Source organism: Mesoplodon bidens (assembly GCF_964165515.1).
Source record: "Mesoplodon bidens genome assembly, chromosome: 9".
Classification (NCBI taxonomy): Eukaryota; Metazoa; Chordata; class Mammalia; order Artiodactyla; family Ziphiidae; genus Mesoplodon; species Mesoplodon bidens.
This window is the reverse complement of record NC_138166.1, coordinates 94,808,307-94,833,071: the sequence shown is the minus strand read 5'-3', so window position 1 is coordinate 94,833,071 and position 24,765 is coordinate 94,808,307. Positions and strand designations below refer to the sequence as shown.

At 44.0% G+C, this 24,765-nt stretch overlaps 1 protein-coding gene, 1 long non-coding RNA gene and 1 gene segment (V, D, J or C); 1 reads left to right on the top strand and 2 right to left on the bottom strand.

The window, feature by feature from the left end:
- Positions 1 to 1,216: 1,216 nt before the first annotated feature.
- LOC308622670 (T cell receptor beta variable 4-2-like) lies at positions 1,217 to 2,794 on the bottom strand. The segment is given in 2 exons: positions 2,735 to 2,794; positions 1,217 to 2,622 (listed from the first exon to the last, which is right to left on the bottom strand).
- A 3,148-nt stretch (positions 2,795 to 5,942) lies between these two features.
- Positions 5,943 to 12,273, bottom strand: LOC308622583. The gene is made up of 3 exons (XR_014016655.1): positions 11,424 to 12,273; positions 9,771 to 9,845; positions 5,943 to 6,037 (listed from the first exon to the last, which is right to left on the bottom strand). It is a non-coding gene; the product is annotated as an uncharacterized lncRNA (long non-coding RNA).
- A 7,830-nt stretch (positions 12,274 to 20,103) lies between these two features.
- On the top strand, positions 20,104 to 24,114 carry LOC308622748 (trypsin-like; the record flags this gene model as incomplete). Its single annotated transcript, XM_081244387.1, has 5 exons — positions 20,104 to 20,143; positions 21,574 to 21,733; positions 22,485 to 22,738; positions 23,295 to 23,431; positions 23,965 to 24,114. 5 exons carry the CDS (start codon positions 20,104 to 20,106, stop codon positions 24,112 to 24,114), a joined length of 741 nt encoding a protein of 246 aa, XP_081100513.1.
- Positions 24,115 to 24,765: the final 651 nt, after the last annotated feature.

Below are 24,765 nucleotides of genomic sequence, written 5' to 3'. Positions count from 1 at the left end.
CATCCTGTGGGAGGACACAGAGTCCAGAAAGAGAATGAGGCAAAAGTTTGGAACTGGCCTTAGATCAAGGGAATGGGATGGGAGTTTTCCACATACCCCCAGGAGACAAACGATCACCCAGCAGAACCTGTAGTCCACGGCAGGGGTGGGGCGGGGCTGAGGTCTCTCCCAGTGGGGCATCAGGTCTTTAGCAGCCCAAGCGATGAGACTCTGTGACGATGTCCTAGTCTTGGGCAGCACCCACAGACTCAGGAGTGCCCACACAAGAGGGAGCAGGCAGCCCTCGTGCCAACGTGGACACATGATGCTCCAAGGCTCAGCCCCCGCGTGCCCTGGAGCGTTCAGGCTCCCACGCACCGAGTGAAAAACTGCAGCTGCAGAGGGACCCTGGGAGAATACAAGCTTCAGGACAGTGAGGCCAGGTATGAAGACCCAAACAGACAGGCGGGACCCACTCCCCTCTCTAATGGCCAATTCAGAGCCACAGTCCAGAGGCATGGACTCTGTGTGTCATAATTCTGAGCCTGATGATTAAAACATTGGGAGTGAAGAGATCAAAGGAAACCAAAAAATAACCCTACAAGTGTCAGTGTGGAGAGGAAATCTAATGAGAAGTTGAGACCTGAAACCTAAAATGACATTTCAGTGCAAGGGAAAGAGAGTGGACGAGAAAGTAAGCACCCAGCCCAGTGCGCTGGCTCTGAACTGAGGGGCACAGGGGCCGGCTGACTGCCTGAGGGGTGGAGAGCAAGCGTCTGTGCAGATTTGGAGCTTTGATCAGGCTCGGGCTCGGGGTCTAGCCTTGGGTGGGAAGAAGAGAAATCGGAGAACAGACGAGCCAGATTATACAATATGGATTTTGTGAAGACAGAGAGACACGTATTTCTCACACCCGTTTCCCAAAGCCTGGGTCTCTTACTGTCCTTTGCGGGGTCTCCAGTCCTGGGACCCTTGCCTGGCAGTCCTTCTCTGAATTCCCAAAGGTCCGTGCTGCTCGGCCCTGGGGTGCCACAGCCTTGACAACAGGGAATCCTCGGTTCCTGAAAAGAAGAGGCTCAGAAGTCAGGTACCTGCCGAGCTCCAAGCAACGCACTTCCTCACAGGGCGGCATCCTTCTTATCCTCTGGTCCCGTGTAGGGTGTGAGTCCTGGCGTGCAGGCATTTGTGTACAGGATCCCTATGAAACCTTAAACCAAACCATCCACTTTACAGCAGGCTTGTTTATTTCATGACAAATAAAGCATTAAAATGGTAGATGGGGATGTGTTTATCTCTTAACCAGTTGACAGGGCAGAGTCACACTGGGGTGAAAAAAACCCCACACTCTAAAGCCGTAGAATAGAGAGTCACCACAGGGGTCGACTTGGGTATTATGGTTTGAGGCTCTGTCAGGGGTCTTCCTGTCCCTGGAGCACCCTCTGCAGGAGAGAGGAGGGAGCCTTTGTGCGCATGCAGACAGCTGACCCTCCAGGACGCAGGGCTTCGCCAGCCCTTGGCTGCTGGGTTGTGCAGCCCTGAGAGCCATTACAAGGAGCAGAGCCTGGAAGATACGGGGTTCAGCCCCGGGTACAAAGTCCTGCTCTGAAATGTCAGGAGGCCATCACTCCTCACTGCCTGCTGTGAGCAACGATCCAAGCGTGTCGGACTCTATGTCTGATAATACAGGATGCGAAGACCTGAAGAGCTAGGGTTATAGAGACAGAAGGAAAAAGCAGCAAGCCTGTAAGTGTTAAGGCTGGAGTGGAAGAGAAGCCGGCGAGGGGCTGAGCCCCTGAACGTGCAGCCGGCAGAGTGAACTAGAGAATAGGGATCGCAACGGGATGGGGGATCCGTGGTCCTCAGGGGCAGGAACGGCTGGAGACCCTGGTGAGGGAATGAGGTGCTTTGAAAAAGGTCTGAGCATAGTTGGAGCTGGGATCTGGGCTGAGATCCAGGGTCTAACTTGGATGGAAGGGGAAGTCAGAGAAAGACACCTTTTAGAAGGAGGATTGGTAGGACTGCTGCGGCCAGAGGGTCAAGTGTCTCATGAAAGACTTCCCAGGGGTGCCAGCCAATTGGAAAATGCTTGGGACAACTTAAACTTGAACATCTGTCCTCCATTCACCCAGAGGCACAATCTTGGTCAGGACAGCCCGGCACAGACAGCTGGCGTCTGTGGGGGAACTGAGCCCTGCCGTGCCCTGTGAATCTGTGGGCAGTATTGTGGTCTGGGATTTCTGTCTAGGGTCTAATGGGAAGTGGCAAACGGAGCCTTGGCTGGCCCCCTAGCTTCCTGGCTGGACCCTGGAGGTTTGTGCACAGGAAGGAGTTGGCTCTGCAGGGCTGTGTCTTTGCTGCTGGCGCAGAGATACAGGGCGGAGTCTTCCCGTTTCAGGGTGTCCACGTGCAGGTAGAAGTGGAAGTTGTCTTTGTATTCAGGCTGGAAGCGACTTGGAACAGTCTCATTGCTAGCAATTTCGTTATAGTTGTAGACAAACATGAGCTCCAGCGGCTTCTGAGCACTCTGTTTATACCAGTACATAGCATTGTGTCCCAGATGTTGTTCACATCTCAAAGATTTCTTATTTCTAGTTTCCATGACTAGGTATTTTGGTGTCTGAGTTATTTCCAAGTCCGTGGAGGCTGCTGGGAGAAAGGGACAAAATTCAGACAAAGCCCAGAAGGGGAGGTGTTGATGCAGCCGCAGGGAAATTGTTGGGGGTCCGGGGGCAGCCCATGTGAACGCAAGACTCACCTGCTCCCACAAGACAGAGGACCACACAGCAGAGCAGCCCGAAACCCATGGCGGTGTCAGGGTCGAAGTGGCATCATCTAACTAGGATGCCCCTGGGGTGGGGGGGTGGCCTCTGGTCTCCTTGGCCGTGGTTGGTGCTTTTGCCTGTGATGTCAGTGTCCTTGTGCGTTTCCCCAGCCCCAAGCGATGTTTCTTCCTTCCCCTTTTATGCCTTACATAGATTTCTAGAGAAGGTGGATTTGAATGGACTGGGCTGGGATAGTCCTCTGACAGTTGCTCTTTTGCTATTAGCTGCCCTCCTCATTATATAGAATCTCCCTCTGTACCCCCTCCCTTCCAAGACCCCCTCCCAGCAACAGACCGCACCCCCTTGAAGAGACCTCCTTCCTCCCCTGCTCAGTCCGAGGCAGGACAACACTTAAAACGTCCTTTTCCCTCAGTATCTCAGCTTGCTGCAGCCCCTCTGCCCGGCTGCATGGAGGGAGGAAGACTGGAAGGCTGTGGTCCTTTTCTGTACCAGTGCCCATCATTAAAAACGCACGACTGTGATGCCAGCCAGGAACCAGACATTGGGAAGAGTGCTGAGAGGACCATAACAAGGAAGAAGCCATCCTCTGGCCCTGTATTGAGGGTGCAGGGCTCGGCTGGGCTTAAAGCAAACAAGTTGCCGCAAGAAAACAGCGCAGGACAAACGGAAATCCATTTGAAAATGACTTTAGTTTCGTATCTTTGAGAAGTCTGCAAACGACACACCCAACTGATGTGGGGATGAAGCCTCAATGCCCTGCTCCCCTCCTCACCCCCTCCCTCTACTCACTCCCAGCCCCTCCCCCACCCCCGTCTCGGCGGTCTCAGTGGAGCCACAGCCCCACCTTGTGGCCAAAGCTGCGTATTTCCCAGAACACAGGCCTCTTACCAGCCCTCGTCGGCAGCCCAGATCCCTCACTCACTCCACAGACCAGGAGCAGCTGTGATAGGTACGAAACTCCAGGAAATCATGAAGAAAGAAGCACCTGCAATGAACATTGTGGTACATGTCTCTTTTTGAATTATGGTTTTCTCAGGGTATATGCCTAGTAGTGGGATTGCTGGGTCATTGCAGCTCTATTCACAATAGCCCGGAGCTGGAAACAACCTAAGTGTCCATCATCGGATGAATGGATAAAGAAGATGTGGCACATATATACAATGGAATATTACTCCGCCATAAAAAGAAACGAAACTGAGCTATTTGTAATGAGGTGGATAGACCTAGAGTCTGTCATACAGAGTGAAGTTAGTCAGAAAGAGAAAGACAAATACCGTATGCTAACACATATATACGGAATTTAAAAAAAAAAAATGTCATGAAGAACCTAGGGGCAAAACGGGAATAAAGACACAGACCTACTTGAGAATGGACTTGAGGATATCGGGAGGGGGAAGGGTAAGCTGTGACAAAGCGAAAGAGAGGCATGGACATATATACACTAGCAAACGTAAGGTAGATAGATAGTGGGAAGCAGCCGCAGAGCACAGGGAGATCAGCTCGGTGCTTTGTGACCGCCTGGAGGGGTGGGATGGGGAGGGTGGGAGGGAGGGAGATGCATGAGGGAAGGGATGTGGGAACAGATGTATATGTATGACTGATTCACTTTGTTATAAAGCAGAAACTAATAAAAAAAAAAAAAGAAAGAAAGAAAGAAGCACCTGAAACAACCAAAACAGTCGGCAACAATACCATTCATCCACTTATCTAGGACATTCAGTTTTTACTCAATGGAGATTGATTATGTCTGGATTCTTAAGAATGAACAAAATGCAGCCCTGCAGATACTACCCCAGCCCCTGTGGAGCTTATAGACCATCTTGATTGTTCAACAAATACTCATTGAGCAACAGCTAGGAACAAGCACAAAACTTCAACACGTTCACCCCCAGAATTCTACTGTCGTGGGTAATTCAGTATAGTCACAGACAACCACTAGGGAATCAAATGTAGCTTATAGGAAGTTTGAGAAATGTGTCCAGTATTTCAGTATTTAAACCACTTCATGAATGTGATAGCATATTTCCTCAGCTATTACAACATGGGGACGGAATGCAAATGATCTCCAAAGCCCCGTGCATTTCCAAAATGTTAGAAACCAAACCAGGCCCATCCGATCCACAGACAGTTTTCCAACCTGGGACTAGCTTGCGTGATCCACCATGAGTCTTTCCTACTTCACACTATAAATTGCTTATGCCTTTTGTCCACTTACTTATTGGAATATCATCCATTTTCTTAAAACATACTGTTATGCCAGTATTGAGTTTTCATTCTAGAAAATTTGAAGATATGAATAAACACAAAAATGAAATGATCTATAGTTGCTAAATATAACATTTGTTTATTGTTATATTAGATATTTATTACCAAGTTGGAATAACAAGAATCTATATAAATCTATGTTGGGACTAGGGAGGGTAGTTATCCATGTGTGAAGTCAAGAGTTGATAAGGGAAATGTTTTTTAACCTAGGGATGTGCTGGGTCAGGAGGAAAATACTAACATTTTTCTAATGTAATAAATTTTATCAGATTTTCACTGTGGCCCATAAAACAAAAAAAATGTAAGGGTATATGGGTTAGAATTTAAGCAAAGTGCGTTGGATATTCTCCTCCTGAACAGGTTACATATATGATGGACCTTAAATCCACTGCAGTTGGAGATATTCCATTCTTAGATAAGAACCAAAAATTAACCCTAGTTAAAAGGCCAGCATTGTTACTATTAACATTTTTATGATGGCCATTCCCCGTAGTAAGAAGACACTGATTGGCCCTTCTACAAGAAAACAGAAAAATATGAGTAAATAAAATTTTATTGCATTGTTAGGCTGTCAATACATATGCAAAATTTCACAGATGACAAAAAGCAATGGAATTTAAACTAAAACCCCGAACAATGAGTGAAAGTGAAAAGCTCGATTGCCCTGAGAACATTAGCTAACATAAGCATTTCCCAAAGCAAGGAGTGGGGTGAAAGGTGAGTTTAAGGACAGTCTGCATTGCAAGAACGAATAGTGAGGAAGTGGAATGGTAAACATGTAGGTAAATTCAAACACTGCCCATTATCAAACAGTAATAGCATATGTTCCTTGAAGATATATAGAAAAGACATAACTAATTCCAAGACAGCTGAGATTTGGGTTATGGGAGCCCCAAGAATACATGAAGGGAAATTACCTTTTTTCTTGGCCAGTTGTGTCTACACAGGGCGGGACTCTAGAAGCTTCTGGAAGGCTATAGAACTGAGCAGAGATTTCAGAAGACACTCAGCTGGAAGACATTGGCATACAGACCCAGTTAGAGTGAGAGACATTGGTGCATATACTGTGATTCCCACGGAGACCCCGGAAAGACCAAGCACTGTAACAATGAACCCACATGCTAAGGCTCCCTGAGAGGATTTGCTCCTAGCAAATCCTACATCCAGACCTGCCAGGATAAATCCAGAGCCTCTCCTCTATATCATCCACAAGGCCCCTCATCATCCCTTCATAATCTTTCATGTAGAGTATTTCAGAAATCTTCTAATTGTACATTCCACCCAGACTCTATCTCCCTTCTGACCCAGTATTCCTGTACCAAAATACATACTTGATCATGTTATCTCACTTAAGGTAGGACCACTGACTAGTTCCTGCCTAGAGATTTGTGGCCAAAGTCCTTTCCATGCCTCCTAATATCCTCCATCATCTGGCTACTGCCTGCTCTCGAGGAGGCTTCAAAGATGACACTCAATCAGAATTGGGAACAATGGCACTGGTCCTCCTTCTTAGAGGGAGGAAGTCTGCAGTGCACAAGAGTACCTCGATGGGTGCATCTGCCCCACCCTTTCTTTGTGGTTTACCTGTTGTTGGCCTGCACCCTGAAGGCCTGCAAGCCTTGTGGTTGCCCAGCCTCGAGACCAAAGAATGAGGCCGGAGACAGCGACAGAGACATCAGTGGTTTATTGGACAGGGGATTATACACAAAGGGTCCTGGAGTGACACTCCATTGTGTGCAGGCAGGACATGGCAGCAGTCTTAGCTACTCCGGGAGAAGGAGGCTACTATTTACAGGGGGAATTGATGTCAGGTGGGCTCATCAGTTACCAGGGACTGATTAAGCCCTGTAATTAAGAGGACTGGATAGTCATGTGAGTGAAGCAGGGCTTGGTCGAGCAGAGGATGTACAGAGAGCAAGAGAACAGTCATCTTAAATGGCCTAACCATACACCTGTCACCCTGGACTTTCATGCTTCTCCAAATATTTTTTCATTAAATGGTGATCTCACTGACAATCTGAATTTTCGTTTGGTCTTAGAAACTTTTATCTTCACCTTACCGTCCTTTAGGCTTTTTCTCATCAAACATTCTTAGCAAATAGTGTGTTTTCAGTCATAATGTTATGTACAATATGTACCAATATGTACAGCAGAGAAAGGCAGGGAATGGCTTCTTCCATCAGTTAAGACCTTCAGGGCAAGGGACAGGGTCCTTTCTTGTTTGTGGAGCCCTGAGTACTTCAGTGAAATTAATGGAACCCCCTGCTCTAGCTGAGAAGTAGAATTCTGTAAGACTTCTGTAGGCCTAGAACTGCCCCATCGGGTGTGCTGGCAGGGTGTCCTGGAGGCTGAAACTCATGGGGGTGAGCGGAGCCTTGAGCTGAGTGAACACTTTGCCCCACAGCTTCCTGACGAGGCCAGGGTTTTGTGCACAGGTAGACAGTGACTCTGCAGGGCTGTCTTAGCTGCTGGCACAGAAACAACAGACCAACACAAAGCCAATAGTCTGTTTAACCCCTCACATTTCAGCACTGACTCACAGCCTCTGCAAACCACATTCTCCTGTGTTGTGAACAAATCCGGACTCTCTCTCAACCCTCTCCCATCCAGGGAGTTCTCTCGACCTTCCCTCTTCTCCCTGAATCTCGGGAGAGTCACAGTGCCCCCTTGTGGCCAAAGGGAAAACTCAGTTCTTCTGTCCTGGACCAAGACAGGAAGGCAGTAAGAGGTCTTAGTGGGGCCTACAGTCAGAGGGCTGGGATTAGCCCATGGCCCTCCTGTCTTGGACTGATTTCTCAATCTGGATGAGGCTTATTGTTAGAAAAACAGGAGCTCCAGTGATTTCTCAGCATTCTGTGTATACCAGTATATAGAATTACGTCCCGGATGTCATTCACACTTTAGGGTCCCGTTGCTCCCCATCACTGTCACCAGGTGTTTTGGGGTCTGGGTAATTCCAGTGTCCAAAGGGCCTCTGGGAGCAAGAAACCACATTCAGAGAGTCTCATGAGGCAGCTCCATGAAAAAAACTTGAAGTTCATGGACAAAGATGTCCCACCTGTTCCCAGGACTCACCTGCTCCCAGGAGAAGGACCACACAGCAGAGGGGCCTGGAGCCCTCCTCAGCTCAAACAGGATGGGACCCGGTGTCTGCCTGCCAGGTCCCAGTCCTCTGAGTGTGTTTCCCTGGTCCTGACGGGGATTTGCTTGGGGAGTCATAGCCCCGTTAGTTTCTGCAGCTCACATTCCCTCTTTCCCTCTCATGCCCTGTGCCAGCACCTGCAGAGGTGAGTCGGGGCTGGCTTGTCAGGACTGGTCGTACAGAGGCAGGGGCAGAGGAAGAGACCTGCCACCAAGCCCCAGCTTCCCAAGGAGGTTTCTCAGCTGCTTTGTTTACAATTAGCTCCCCACACCCAACAAATAACTGGGTCTTTCCTCCCTCTTTCTGCTGTCTAGCGCCTCCTCCTCCCTCATACACACATCCCTGCCCCCCACTTCGGGCAGATATCCTCCCCTGCTGTCTCTCGGGGATGCGGGACCATCCCCCTACAGCCTCATCCTGATTTAACTCAGGCTGCCTTGCTCAGGTCATCAGAGCCCTTCCCTGGAACCAGCTGTATGTCATTTTAGGACCCAGGAATTCGGGGCTAACTAGATAGGAAGCACCCCTCAGTGGGTGCTGAGGGGAATACAAGAGGAATATGCTGCAACCTGTACCCCCAGGGAGCATCTCACCTCCTTGGGTTGCTGAGCCTGAATATGGAGCAGATATACACAGAGGAAGATGCAGGGGCAAAACAAAAGGCTCTGAGGGCTGTGAGCCAAAGGGATAGCAGATGCACTGCTATTGAGGTTGGGCAGGTGCCACATGCAATGGACCTTAGTGCTCTCAACTGTCCACACACCTTCCCTCCCCCTCCCCCCCACCCCCATTCTAGCCGGGAGTTTCGGGTAAAGTCACAGCTCCTCATAGGGGTCAAAGAGGCACGTTAACCTCATCTCAGTCATGGGACCCCAGTCCTCCTGATAGAGCACTGAGAGCAGAGATGATGGGTAGGGATGAAGCAGAGACGTTTAAGGCAGGGAAACACACAGGCAAGGAGACATCTGAAGCACTGAAGAAAAGCTTTAGCGACTATTACTATCACGTGCTGGCGAAACATCGCCAACTACCACCACCATATACACACTTGCTTAGCATATTCTTCTTTTTTAAAAATATTTTTCAATAAGTGTTTGTTGAACATGTACTATATGTGCCAGGTATTGTTCAAGGACTAGGAATAGAGAAGGGAGTAAAACAGACCCTCATGGAGCACATAGGCTATTTTAATTAGCTCAACAAGCATTTGTGAAAAAGACAATATTCTCGTCCTCAAAATGCTACTAGAGGGGCCTCCCTGGTGGCGCAGTGGTTGAGAGTCCGCCTGCCAATGCAGGGGACACGGGTTCGTGCCCCGGCCCGGGAGGATCCCATATGCCGCGGAGCGGCTGGGCCTGTGAGCCATGGCCGCTGAGCCTGCGCGTCCGGAGCCTGTGCTCCGCAACAGGAGAGGCCACAACAGTGAGAGGCCCGCGTACCGCAAAAAAAAAAAAAAAAAAAAAAATGCTACTAGACTTATAGGAGCAATAAGTCAGGTTTTTCAGAAATTATACTATAGTTTGGAGAGTTTTAAAGTGTGTATTTTAGGAAGGTTAAAATATAATTGGTTTTTAGATGGCTCAAGCATTTCATCTTCTCACCTTCTCATTTCTTCATCCATGAAACCTGGATGAGGGGAGAGTCTGAAACAATGGTCTCCGAGCCTCTGTCCAAGTCTGAAACAGCATGAGCCAGTCAGGGTAAACTACCCCCACCCCACCCCGCCGTTTACCAGGCTGATGTGCCGGGACCTCCCAGTGTCCTTGGCTCATCTAACTATACTCAACACTTTGCAGGTACTTAATACATGCTTATTTAATGAACAAATGCATAAATGAATATAATGGAAAATAGTAAGAGACCATATGTAATGAGTCAATCTAACCATTTAAAAAATGTGTTCCAAATGTGTTATGGTTGCTGTTAGTGTATTTTTACTGGCGGCTTTACAGAAGTTAGGATACAAGGCTGAAATGTAAATGATAAAAATTAATTTGCCTGACATGAGGTGAGCTTTTGGTACTATTTTTTTCTTTAATTTTAAAGGATAGGAATAGAATAATAATTTTTCAGTGTGTATCAAGTATTATCCAAAGGAGATATGGAAATATGGAAATTGTTCCCTTCTTAAACCTTCCTTCCTGTCAGGGTCTCCATCATTCTTTGAGTATTTCCTTCCTTCATGGCACAAGAAGACATTCAAGTCTCATCTTGTACTCTCCCTGTCTCCGTCTTGGTATCAGCTGTTTCTGCAGAGTCCTGGTTCCTTTGAGTGGATTATGGTATTTATTTATTTTTGTGTGTTTTTTCTTCCAGTTTTATTGAGATATAATTGACATACAGCACTGTGTAAGTTTAAGGTGTACGGCATACTTATTTGATTTACATACATCATGAAACGATTATCACAATAATGAACACCCATCATTTCACATAGATACAAAATGGAAGAAAAATTTTTTTCCTTGTGATGAGAACTTCTAGGATTTACTCTCTTAACTTTCATACATAACACAGAGCAATGTTAATTATATTCATCATGTTGTACATGACATGCCCAGTACTTGTTCATGTTCTGACTGGAAGTTTGTACCTTTTGACTACTTTCATCCAATTCCCTCTTCCCCAACCTCTTGCCTCTGATCTCTTTTGCTATGAGTTTGTTTGTTTGTTTGTTCGCCTGTTTGGTTTTGAAGTATAATTGACCTACAACAGTATATTATTTCCTGGTGCGTAACACAACAATTCAATATTTCTATACATTACAAAATAATCACCACAATAATTCTAGTTACCATCTATCACCATACATAGATAATACATTGGATAATGGTATTTAGAAAATAAGACATGGGCACTACATCTGGGCTTCGGGGGTGACTACTTTAGGGTCATCACAGTGGACAGAGTTAGGGAATATACGTATATATATGTACATACATGTACACACATTTACATGTATCTTTAATTCTATATTTATCTATGCATATGGAAAAACCACGAGTTTACAGAAATACTTCTGTTTCCAATTCCAATATTGTAAGGTTTATTCTAGTCTTCTGCCTTTCCATATTTGCAATCCCCTTATCCAATACTGAGAAACCTGGCTCCTGTTATCCTTCATAGATTTACATAGTGGATCCTTGCAGGTACCCAGTTGTCCATTGCAATGGCCACCTTTGTAAATGCCCTTCTCACTCTGCTTGGATCTGACCCTGTGTCAGAGCGTCTACCCACGTCAGAACCCTCCTTACCTCAGTCCAGTTTCCAATACCCCACAACAGGCATGCCCTGCCCCGTGTGGGTGCCCTTCTCAATCTGCTGGGCTTCACCAGCCTGCTGGCCTCACCCTACTTGGGCTCCGACACCCCACTCACTCAGGAATGCCCTCCTCGCTTGGCATGGTCTCTGTCGTCTTGCCCTGGGCTCCTTCCTGCACAGATACAAAGAAATGCACCAGTTCAGTCCTCTGACAACAGAGATATTTCACTTCACAGGATGCTTACGGCATAATTTGCGGAACCTCACACAGACCTTGTCTGTTTCCCATACGCTCTAGACAGATGCAGACGGTGATGATTATAGCTAATGAACGTGTACTTAATTTACCTGGACTTCTTTGAACAACTTGCATTTCTCATTTTTTTCACCCGGTCCTCCAGGAAGCAATGCCAGTTTCTTGGTTCCAAAAGTCCTAGATTTTCCCTTTTTTTTTCTTCCCCTCCTATTATAACATATTTTTGTCATGTGTGTACTTGTCTTCCCTACTGAATTTTCTCTTTTTAAGGTCACAGGCTGTATCTTTTTTTTTCCAATTCCTTTTTTAAATTTCCTGCATGTTGTCCTCCATAATTTTATTTATTTATTTATTTGGCCGCACCGAGCAGCATGTGGGACCTTAGTTCCCCGACCAGAGATTGAACCCACGTCCCCTGCATTGGAAGCACGGAGTCTTAACCGCTGGACCACCAGGGAAGTCCCTGTTTTATTTATTTTTAACAGCTTTATTGAGGTACAATTGATATGAAAAGAACTGTACACATCTAATGTGTACCATTTGAAGAGTGTGGACATATGAAAACACCTATACCATCCCCACAATCAAGATAATATACATACCTTAATTATTTTCTTTTTTCTCCTTCTTATCAAAACCCCCCTCCTTACCTGTCAGTCTTGCATGACATATTAAAGGTGTACTCCTTTTGCCTGAAACAACAGCTATTCCTGAGAGCCCGCTACATGTTTTTCACTATTTCCTCCCTAGGGGTTACCTTCCAACACTCCCAGATGAGCAAACAGTCTAATCACCACCTGTTCATCTTGCTAGGATCCCAGGCTTTAGAACCACAACCAGATGCTTTCTTCTCATCATTTGAGAGCCTAACTGAAGTCTCAGCTTCCTCAAGGACTGGTCCCATGCTATGTTCTGGTCACCAAACAACCATATTGATTCTATGCGAATCAATAGAAGTGCCCTGATAGCAATGGGTTCTGTGTGGAAAAGAGAAATAAAACAATAAAAAACAAAAACCATAGAATATACAGATTTGTTTTTGGTGTACGTGAATATTCTAGACAGTAAAACAGAGCCAATATCAAGATGAAGCACCTGAAGAAAGAAATAACTATATATTTCACCAATCGTAAAATAATGGGTATACCATATATCCTTGTTGCTTATCTAAATATAGTCATTATTTTGTAATAACTTGAAATGGAGTATAATCTATAAAATATTGAAGCATTATTCTGTACACCTGAAAATAATATAATACTGTAAATCAACTATATTTCAATATAAATAAATAAATAAAATAAAATAATGGGGTATAAACTGTATTTACCAGCACTGAAAGAATATATAGAAAAAACAGTTATCATTTGGGGTCTGCCAGAGTTGGAAAAGGGTTTTTGAAGGAGAGGAGCTTACCCAGACCTTTAAGCTCTCTAACTAGTCCTATACCAATTTATTCGTTCTAAGAAATAGCTCTGCTAGGTTGTCTAAAATGAAGCTAGCCTCTAGCTTCAGCTAGTACTATCTGGCATGCCTTTCTCCAGTAATGTGAAACAACTTTTGAGATTGCCTTTTGAGATGTGTCCCTGCTATATACAGAGGTAAAGGAGTCTCTAACGGACTGGAACCCCGGCTTATCTTGACTCTCCTTGTACTAGTCTAGAACCCACAATCTTCTGCTGGTTTTGGCCTCTAGTGACCACTTATTTTCTTACTATGACTCTCCTGGTTCTATCTTCCCAAGGGACAAGACTAAGAAAAAATGGTCAGAGCTTTAAATAGACCGTTTCCTGGTTCAACACAAGGAAGAATTTTCTAACTGGATGGTTGAGGAGATACCATGATCTCCTCTCTGCAACAGAGGCTGGATGACCTTTGGTGGCGATACTGTAGATGGGGCTCAAGTGCCCGAGGGGCAAAGAGGAGCTTAAGCATCTACTCCGTTCCAGAGACAGAGTTACAAACTGGGGATTTAAACACAAAATGTTTGCTTCAGGAGCTCAAAATCTAGTTGTCTTCATGACAAGGAAATCAAATCTTGCAACAAAATTCAGAAGTTATAATAACAATATAATTCCAGTGTCCATAGGGCCTGAGCAATTAAGAAACCACATTCAGAGAGTCTCCTGAGGCAGCTCCATGAAAAAAGCTAGAAGTTCAAAGACAAAGCTGTCCCACCTGTTCCCAGGACTCACCTGCTCCCAGGAGACAAAGGACCACACAGCAGAGGAGCCTGGAGCCCTCCTCAGCTCAGACAGGATGGGACCTGGCGTCTCCCTGCCCAGCTTCCTGCTTTCTGAGTGCACTTCCCTGGTCCTGAGGGGGATGTGCTTGGGGAATCACTGCCCTTGTTAGTTTCTGCAGCTCACATTCCCTCTTTCCCTTTTATGACCTGTGCCAGCACCTCAAAAGGTGGGTTGGGGCTACTCTGGCAGGACTGAGAGGAATAGACCCATCCCCTACCCCCCATGAAGATGGCTGTCAGCCTCAGAGGGACGGGAAGAAGGCAGTAAGTTGGGCTTGGGGGTGACAGTTTGGCTTCAGACTGGTAAAGCTGAACACTTTTCTAAGGAGTTAGGATACTAAGTGGGTATTGACACAAAAACCTGAGAACAAAAGAAACCCATTAATTGGAGATGGTGATCAAATGAGGACTTGGTCACAAGGAAATGGTGACAGCTAAGATGTTTGAGCAGAGAGGAGACAAGAGCCCAGGGGGATGATTGGCCAATGTTACTTGATGCTCTGTCATTAGCCTTGATCTCCTTGAATTCCATTTGTCTAGGAATGGCATTATATCAAATTGTGGGTCAAAGTTGAGTCTGGTAGTAGCACTTAAGGGAGTAAAATGATTGAAGAACTACTTGGACAAACCAGGGAGATTTTTACATTGGATGTTATATCTTTGGTGCCTTGATTCAGTCACCTGTGGTGTTGATTCTTCTCAGTTCTGGGTCACTAGCAAATCAGCTACATGGCTTTCTGTGATCTCAAATCAGAGACCTCAGGGACTTCTTGCTACATTTCATATGGGCTCTGAGACAGCACGCTGGAGAAAAGTCGTTAATCAGCTGGGAAGCTGCCTTGGAGTACAGCAACAAGAGCATGTATCAACTCCTTACCTGCAAAAATGCCATGGAAACTGAAAAAATACCACGGAAACATTGTCAAGTGCTTTGCTGAAAACAAGACATGCTAGTCCCAATTTCTTCCAAATTCCTCAATCTAGTGAGCTCACCCCAAATAAAATGGGGTCAGCTTGACATGACTTATCCTATGTGAACCTGTCTTCTCTACTAAGATTGCTAAATACTTTGTCTGATGACTGTCACTCACAAGGATGAAGTAGGAAAGTGACAATGACTGAGAGTTTTGAGGGTTACAGCACTTGTGAATGGTTGCTCACTAGCCTATGTCCCAGGAACTATGTCTTCTTCCTAGAGTGGAATTCAAGGTGCCTACTAGGTTTTTCCTAATCCCCGAATTTCCAAAACTATAATAGAAAAATATTTCTGAGCCTAGTAATGGAACTCTTTGGATATCTGTGTACTTTCATTTAGGAAATGTATCCCATAAAAGCAAGGTGGGTATATTGAAGAAGGTTGGGATGATGGAGCTTGGAGACAAATCACAAAAAGTTTTCCTGGTGGGGATATAAATATATCTGAAAGAAAACTGTCTTTGTCAAAAAATTAATGTGGGGTGTGTACTATAATTTTTCCCTCTTTCTTGTCATTTTCTATTTATGATGCTCTATTTTGACCTTCAGCATCATTTTCACCTTCATGCATCTCTGTTTTTCTTCCTAATCTCATTTCCTTCCAATCCAATAGAATGTTTTCTCTTAATAAATGCCTCACTAGCCCATCATATTCAGAAGTGGCAAGTTTCCAAATTATTTCAAGATGGCATTTGCACATGCTGTTCTGACAGCTGTGGGTCTCAGGTTACATACCTGAGAACCTCTATGATAAAACTTAATTGTCCTTTTTTAAGCCTGCTTTACCAACCTAATCTTGAGGAATGGAGGTAGGATATGGCTGCAAATGGGAAGAGAGAGAAATGTGAAGTGAATTCTGACAGAGACATAACTGAATTAAGTCGGCACTTTAACAAAAGTCTGATATGTGGATCAAAGGTTAACTTCCCCCATTTCCCCATTATTTTCTCTGGGTATTCATTTTATCCATGAGGATATTAAAGTCCAGACACCCCCCCTAAAAAAAAAAAAACAACAACAACAGGGCTGCACTCACTTATTCATGTACTCTTTAGAGTTGCTCATGGTCAAGAGCAGAGTAGTAGTGACAGAGACTGTATATATTGCCTGCAAAGCCTAAAACATTTACTATCTGGCCCTTTACAGGAAAAAGAAAAGGTTTCTGACCCTGCACATAAAACGTGGAGAGAACCACATGTGGCTAGAAGAGAAATGCCCCCAGACGAATGGCACCCTTGAGCAGGATTCTCAGGGAAAACACAGCCTGGTTCCAGGATTCACTTTACCAGGAAAGAACATTCTATTCACTAACACCGATTTGCCCTGATTGTTTACTTCAGTTTTTTAGTAAGTTTCTTAGTATATTATGTTTCAAGGGGAGAAATTCTTATTTAAAATTTCCCTACACATTGTAGTGGTAAAGAGCCAGCACAGCACAGCCTCAGTGACTGGTGATGTATTAACCAGGAAAGTGACTAGAGAAGCCAAAGAAAAGGAAAAACAGACTCATTGAAGGAAAGGGCATAAAATTACCTTTAATGGTCGGTGACTCTTGCTCTTGTCAATATAAATATCAATATGTTTGCTGGAGCCCAATCAGTACCCAATTTAGGCACAAGTTTAAATGATCCTCTAAGGCCCCTAAGCCATGTGCATGGAAAATAAAGGTGACAAATACAGATTAATGAACACAGACACATGCTTCTGGGCCACCATGTGTTTGAAGTTAGGAAAAGAAGTATAAGTACCAAACCACATAAAATGCAGACAAGAATATTTATTTAGTCTGAGACCCAACTCAATTGCCTAGGGTCAAACTTCACAGAAATATCTCAGAAGAATAAGATATCTTGAAGGTCCAAGCTCCCACTCAATCATGCAAAGATGTTTTCTTCAGATTTGTTAACCCACTTCACAGAAATGACAAACACACATACATAGATATAGAGATGCCTCACACTGATCCAGCATTCCACTGGCCTCTTCAGTAGGGACCATTCTCCTAGTGACTTTCACTTAGAATACAAAGCTCCTTCACTTAATACCAGGCCTACTCTGCTCCTTACCCTTTCCACTCACAGCCGCCACCTCCCCTACCGCCATCGGCTATCCTTGGTTTTTCCCACCTTCATGCTGTCCAACCATCAGTCTAGCCCCATGTTGTTATGAGCATCATTAAAATTCCTCAGCATGATTTTAGGTGGTTCATGGGTGACCATTTTTACTTAAATAGCTTTTAAAAAATAGCATGTGTTCATGTAAATGTGCATTAGATAAAAATCCGCAAAGACATACAATATCAACATCTTTGTTTAAGAAGAGACTCAGGAAAAGAAGTGTAGTTTGAAAACAAGAATGTAACTACAGTACAAGCATTGTGCTAAGTGGTTTACATGCAACGTGTATGAGAGTTGTATGGGAATTACTGAAGTCTGGAAATGATCACTTGGCATTTTTCTCACATCCCCACTACTGCTTTAGATGAGTGAAGAACCATCACACTGCAACCAGACAGGTCTCCAGGTGTTTAGCTGGGAATTTGCCATTGATCCTAGATAACTCTCCTTAGCTGGCAACCCTCACTCTTTCCCTTCCTAATAGAATGGGTCCAAGTAAAAAAAGCCCAGGGCACACCACAGACAGCCCTCTAGGACATAGCAGCATATGAGCCAATTATTGTGTAAACTCTTCTCTAAGATGCTGTGTTTTTCATATGGATTAAGATCCCTGATGAAGTTTGGGGGAAGTTTCAGGGGTGATGTAGAATTATACAACACATAACACTTCATTGTGGAAATGTCAACATGGAAGATAATTAGACAGGATGAGAAGACACCCTGTTCCTCATTCTGGGACTGGTTCTCCCCTTACTCCTTAGTATTTCTTAATTTTTAGGGATCAGTGAATGGCAGCTTCCTGCCTTGTGTACCATGTACTCAGTGTTACTGAGTTCAGTTAGGGACAATACAGGCACTTTCCCATGGCTGTAGCCTTAGAAGCTGCTTTGCCATCTTTTCACCTTAGTTCAGTCATTCTCAGCTGGGAATGAAATGGACCCCCAAGAGGACATTTGGCAGTTTGGAGCCATTTTTGGTCATAACTGGGAGAAGGACTAATGCTACTTGTAACTAGAGGCCAGGGATGCTGATAAATATCCTACAGTGTGCTGGTCAACACCCCACATAGATTATCTGGCCCATGTTATCAACAGTGCCAGAGTTGAGAAACTCTGCCTTCTACTAAATCATCTTCATATCAACAAATTTTCAAATGAAGAAGAAACAGAACCTACTTCAGGAGTGACAATTTGCTAAAGCAGAAATGGCATCCTGGTAGGCCATTCAGGTGCACTGTATAGGTGTAGAATTTGGCTATATCTAGCTAAAGGTTAGTTCTCGCTCAGATTCACTTACTCTGGATACTTCTGCCATGTCCCATTAATTATGACAATTCTTGCTCCAGGAACCCATTTCTTAGATATTTCAGAATTCCATGTGATCCTTGTCATCATCCCTTAATTTGGTAGAGTTCAGAATCTTCTCCGATCGAGAAAAATTCAAAAGAACTATCAAATTAAGGGGGAAAATGGGAAATTTTATTCGAGCCAAGCTGAGGATTACAACCAGTGAGACAGACTGTAAGAAGCTCTGAAGACTGTTCTGCCTGTTAGAAGTCAAAGGCACAGTCGTATACATTTTCGAGACACAGGACCGTACATCAAAATGACATAGTGATATTTTACATAAAGTTCACCAAGGAAACACAGTCCAGGTAAGCAAGTACAAAGTGAGCATAAGACATCATGACCCCGTACAGAGCTGGGAAAAAACTTTTAAGAAGTTATATTGCTAGCTTCAGAAGAAAGGGAAAAAAATTGATCTTTACCATCGAGCAGGCACTCCCACTTTTGAGGAGCTCTAACATGAAAAGCAGATGCACACTGCACATTAGGAGGAAGGGGGGTAGCCCAAAGTGGCACAGAGAGAATGGAATGTTGAATTTTTATCGTCCTGCCTTAAAATATAAATGTTATTTCATCATTCCTGTATTATGTGTAACGGCATCACAGTGGAGGGTATGGGCTCTGAAGTGAGGCTGCTTGTGTTTGAACTCTTGTATGGATCACCTCATAGTACTGAAAACTTGAGAAAAAAAATTTTACCTTCTCTAAGCCACAACCTCCCCATCTATAAAATGGCAAAAATTAGAGCACAACACTTATAAAGTTGTTTGTAAGGACTGAATGAGTAGATGTATCAAAATCCCACCCACAGGGTTTGATACATATTATAGTAAGCACTCAATAAATTCCCATTGTCTCTTCGCTGGCCAAGAACTCTGTATTATCTTGGTGTCCAGACTTTGGTGAACTGACTAGGGAAATGTTATGTAGTGCTTGAGAGCACAGACGGTGAAGCCAGATTTCCGGGGTTGGAATCCTGACCCTACCATGGATTTGCCTTGTGATTTTGGTAAAGTCCCTTATATTTTTGTGAGCCTCAGTTTTCCCAACTGTTAAATGGGAATTATAATAGGCTTGTTTTGAGAATTACTAATTTAATAAACAGGCTAAGTATTTAGCATATGCCTATTAAATAGTAAGTTCAGATAAGGATAAACTATTCTCACTCTTTCCCTTTCCTATTTTGAACTATTGTGGTTTCAAATCAGAAATGTTTTTCTTTTTTTAGGAGAACAAGTATTCCTATCAATAGTGAAATATTAACATGGGTATACAAGGCCAGAGCTACTACAAGACAAATTATATAATTCTGAAACAGGCAATGTTAATTACATCAAGGGTATAGCTCTCAAGATAATCCTCAGCATAAAAGTTCATGCTTGAGACAACCAAGTACCTAATTTTTTTCTCTGGGAATCAGGACACCTGTAGCCCTGTTATGTGACCTTACTCCAACTTACTTTTCTATTATGGGGAACAGTTTCTACCAGGTGGGCTCATTTTTTCCATTCCCAGAACCTCTGGAAAAGTGGACAAAAGTGGATGTTTAAATTGGATGCTGAATCATCTTGAATGTGGCACGGAATTGAATTCTAAATTTGGATTTGTGACTTTCCAGTGAAATCACATTTCTGGCACCTGTGGCCATGGGTGTCAATGACAAACGTGGTGGTATAAATAGCTGTGGATGGAAACCCTTCAGCATAGTCCCTAGTCCAGATCCGGGGAGCAACCATGATGACCCTCATCTTTCTTGCTCTCCTGGGAGTCGCTGGTGAGTCTTGATCAATAAGTGATCAGTAGGTGTCTATGACTTTTTTAAGGATGCACTTTCTACTCTGGAAGACAACAATGAATGCTGAATATAATCTCTGTACTCAAGAGGCTTAAGGTGTTGAAACAACAATGTACAGTACATATGTCTGTAGATAACTAAATCTCACTTGCTGGAGAAGATGATGCAGGGCAGGGGTGATCAGTGTAGAAAGTATTAAGAGGACGAATCTGCCCTGAATTTCAGGTACAGTCTATGAAGTAAGAGTGAAAAAGAAAAGATGGTCAATGTTAAGGGAACGTTGTTTTGATCTTTATAAGAACTTGGAGTTAATAATTGGGACTAATGACTAATCTTGTGCTCCTTGAAGAGGCTGTGAGCATCACAGCCTGAGTCTCCTCTATACTAAAGGGCACCTTAAGAGAGATCTTAACAGGAAAAGACACTCTATTTCTCATGAATAAAAGCTATGGGCTGGTTTTACCACATCTTCACTAATGAAATCTCTTTGATGTAAAACAACATGTCATGCAATCATGAAAAGAAATAGAGAAATGACTATTTCTGTTTTTATACTATTCAATACTATTGTACACTTCAAACTTACTACAGAATTTTCCCGAATTTGGTTGTTATAAATAAATTCAATACACATATTTACATATCAAAAAAGTCTACCTCAAATTACTTTAAAATATATGAACAACAGGGCATATATCATATAATCCCAGACATTTGGAGTCCTTAGAAATCATAATAAATCAGTGGTCCAAAATTTACAGTGCTGAATAAATTTAAAATGTTGGAAATATAATTGGGATGAGGGGAAAGATTAGAGAGAGAAACCTTATAATGTTCTATGAGATTATTTAGTTAACATTTTAGGTGAGAACCAAGAAGAGATTGTGGAAACAAAAGTACAAAACTCCCCATTTTTTCCAGGTCAGAACATTCTCAGGTGGTATTTAAAAGTTTCCTTTCTGTTACCTCATGTGGTGTTTATCCTATACTGAACTCTACAAATAAACACAATCATGGTGACTGCAAAGCTTTATTGAACACATACTTAAATGTCTCCTTAGCAAGGTTTTATGTAAAAAGTATTCTTTATATTCTCAGGTAGTCGGCTTCAAGGCATTTATTATGTAAGGAGTCTCTGATTTGTATGTGTGTGTGTGTGTGTGACATATGTAAAAAAATCAGTCTATTGATCAAATTTAAAGCATAAATTAAAAATTAGATACTTATAATAGCATAAGTAGCATATGTGTTAAATGTATAGAACAATAAGATTTTGAAAACAATTATATTAAAATCACTGTTTCCTGATTATGCATGACAAGAAAACATGACCTTTTTTTTTCTGGTTAATCTGCAAAACCTTGCTGCTGAGTAGAAATTCCACAATAGCTCCAACTTCTCTCTGTCAGTTGCCTTCCCCACTGACGATGATGACAAGATTGTCGGGGGCTACACCTGTGCAGCGCATTCTGTCCCCTACCAGGTGACCCTGAACTCTGGCTACCACTTCTGCGGGGGTTCCCTCATCAATAGTCAGTGGGTGGTGTCCGCAGCTCACTGCTACAAGTCGTAAGTAACCAATACTCACAGCCCTGTTCTCTGAGGTCAGGTCATCCCCAGCCCTGACAAAGCACAATCAGGGAGAACTACAGAGTTATGCTCGAGGGGGGAGCATTCAGATTTCAAGACCTCATTATCCCCCCACTGCCCAGGCGTTGTATGCATTGAGGGATTTTCCCACAAAAAGATACCCTTAGAGTTCCCTGATGGCCTTGCAAATGAGGGCAATAAAGACATAGGAAGAAAAATAGTGAGTGATTAACTATACCTAGAGTACCTTAACAGCACTAATCATTATAGCTCAACCAGGAAAAACATGGCATATGCAAGTAACAAAACACAGGAAATTTCCAGTACAACCTAAAGATAAACACAACTCATTCTATTCCCTTAATATTCTGCCATATCTCTGAGGCCTGCCACGGCTCCTTACAATAACTGATAATCCCAACCAGATTAATCAACACCAGTTGCCTTTTCACCTCCTACTGCTGGATTGGCATCATTTGGTTCCCATTCTTATACCTAATGAATCTAGCAAGATGTTGGGTTGTGAGTCTGGCCTTGGAGTGACGCCTACCCAAGGAATCCTCTAACCTGCACCGTAGGTGGTAGGACTACCTTAAGTGCACACTAACCTGTGTGTGTATGTGAGTGCTTCAGGGGGCTTCTGTCTGTGCTTATGCTCAAGACTGGGCTGTCATGGAATGGGAAGGAGCTCACGTTGGAGACTTAGAGAACTTGTAACCTTTTAATCCAGCCGAATGCAGGTGGGTCTGGGAGCACACAACATTGAAGTCCTTGACGGCAATGAGCAATTCGTCAAAGCAGCCAAGGTCATCGTCCATCCCGATTACAGCAAAAAAACCTTCAGTAACGACATCATGCTGATTAAACTGAACCAACCTGTCACTCTCAATGCTCAAGTAGCCACTGTCCCTCTGCCAAGATCTTGTGCACGTGCTGGTACCGAGTGTCTCATCTCTGGCTGGGGCAACACCAAGAGCAGTGGCTGTAAGTGTCACCTGGAACAGAATCACCAAGTCTGAGAATCCTAGAGGTGAAAAACGTGTTCAGAGTCAGTTAGCCCTAGCTGTCACTCAAGGCTATGTTCCCAGAGAATAGTGGGATTCTATGGAGTCTTAGAATATACTAATTGAAATGCGTAACGTTCCTCTGCTTGACAACACCACAAAAAAAGGACTATGGTAAAGTTGCCAGGTATGCAACTAAAATGTGATTAGTGATTTGCAGGGAACCAAAACACGAGGAGGTACACAGAACAGAGACTAAGAGATTTGGAACTTTTCAAAGCATAGCCCCGCTTCAGAAATAAAATCTCTAGATTTGAGATCTATGGTCACTGATGCTAGTGTCAGAGAGAGAACAATCTGTTGATGAAAACCGTTCGGAAGACCCTCCAGATATAAGTTGTTCTTCCAAAACAGAAGTTACCGGCAATCTGAGAGAAGGAATGGGAATATTGGGAAGAGGGGGGAGAGATCCTGAGAAAGAAATTCCCCAGATTGGATGGGTAATCCTCTTCCATTTCCACTCTTGCCCCCAACAGCCAGCTTCCCTGAGTTCCTGCAGTGTCTGAAAGCTCCCATCCTGTCTGACAGCGCTTGCCGCAGTGCCTATCCCGGCCAGATCACCAGCAGCATGATGTGCCTGGGCTTCCTGGAGGGCGGAAAGGACTCTTGCCAGGTTACTTGCTTTGCACGCCTTCTCCTTCCAGCTCAGCCTCACATATCTCCACAGTATTTCCCATTTCCTGAAACTCAGAAAATTGAAAAGTTCTCCCTGGGGCTGATTATGAGGGCTGAGGGACAGATTTGGGATAAATGATAAATTCATTTTGCCATATTAATGGTTAGGGATCAGGGGAAAAGATATACAGAAGATCATGTGCAAACAGTACATCCAGGTGGGCTTCTGAGGAGGGCTAGAGCAGAAGGAAACTTTGAAAGGAGCAGGTTAGATGGGCAGCATTGCACTGCCCAGTCCTCACCTCTTCTTGGCACTACAGCCCTGCAACTAAGGAAAGAGGGAGCTCAAAGGAGGAGAAAGAATAGGGGTCCAGTATGGAGATTGAGGGTTGGTTTTCCAGTCAAAGAGAAGGGCTTCATGGAGGATCAGTAGCCTGGGAAGGTGGTCCCGGGTAAAGGAGGAACACCTTTGAGCCTTTCTCCCATCTGGGCACAGTTGTGAGTTCTAACTGGCTCTTCCTTCTTGCCCAGGGTGACTCTGGTGGCCCTGTGGTCTGCAAAGGACAGCTCCAGGGCATTGTCTCCTGGGGCTATGGCTGTGCTCAGAAAGGCAAACCTGGTGTCTACACCAAGGTCTGCAACTTCGTGAGGTGGATTGAGAAGACCATCGCTGCCAACTAAACGGCTTCATCTCTTCATGACCCTACATGTTAGTCAGCTTCACCTTCCTCCCATCCTGAAAACAGTATCTAAATAAAAACATTTTCTCCTGTACCAGATATATCCGAGAAGTGTCCTTACTTGGTTTGTGTACTTTCTCTTCAATGTGGCTACTGAGAATAGGGTGCATATAGAGTTGAACTATTACATGAAGATGGAATTTGAAAGGCTATTTAGTCATTCATTCATTCAGCCTCATCAAAATAAATTACTGCTCACCTACTATATGCCAGACTCCGGGTGGATATTTGGGCTATAAAGATGAATAAGGTTAGCCATCACTGTTACCACTGTATTTTTACACAGATAATGACACTAAAATGCAGAAAGTTAAAATCGACTGCCTAAAGTCACTCAACTAGTTCATTGTGCAGCTGAAGTGAAGCCCCAGCCATTCTTATCCCATCGCTTTGCTGCTGCTGTGTGACCCTGTGCTCTCCCTTTGTCTCTAATCTACCTGAAACTCTGTGAGGCTAGACTAGGACATGGAGAATGTTTTAAAAAGTACAGATCCTGCATTTCCAAGGTTTCATCTACCTATTTCTTTTATTCTCCAAGATACTCTTGTTTTCCATCTGGAATTTTACTGCTACGGCATGCATGATTTCTGCC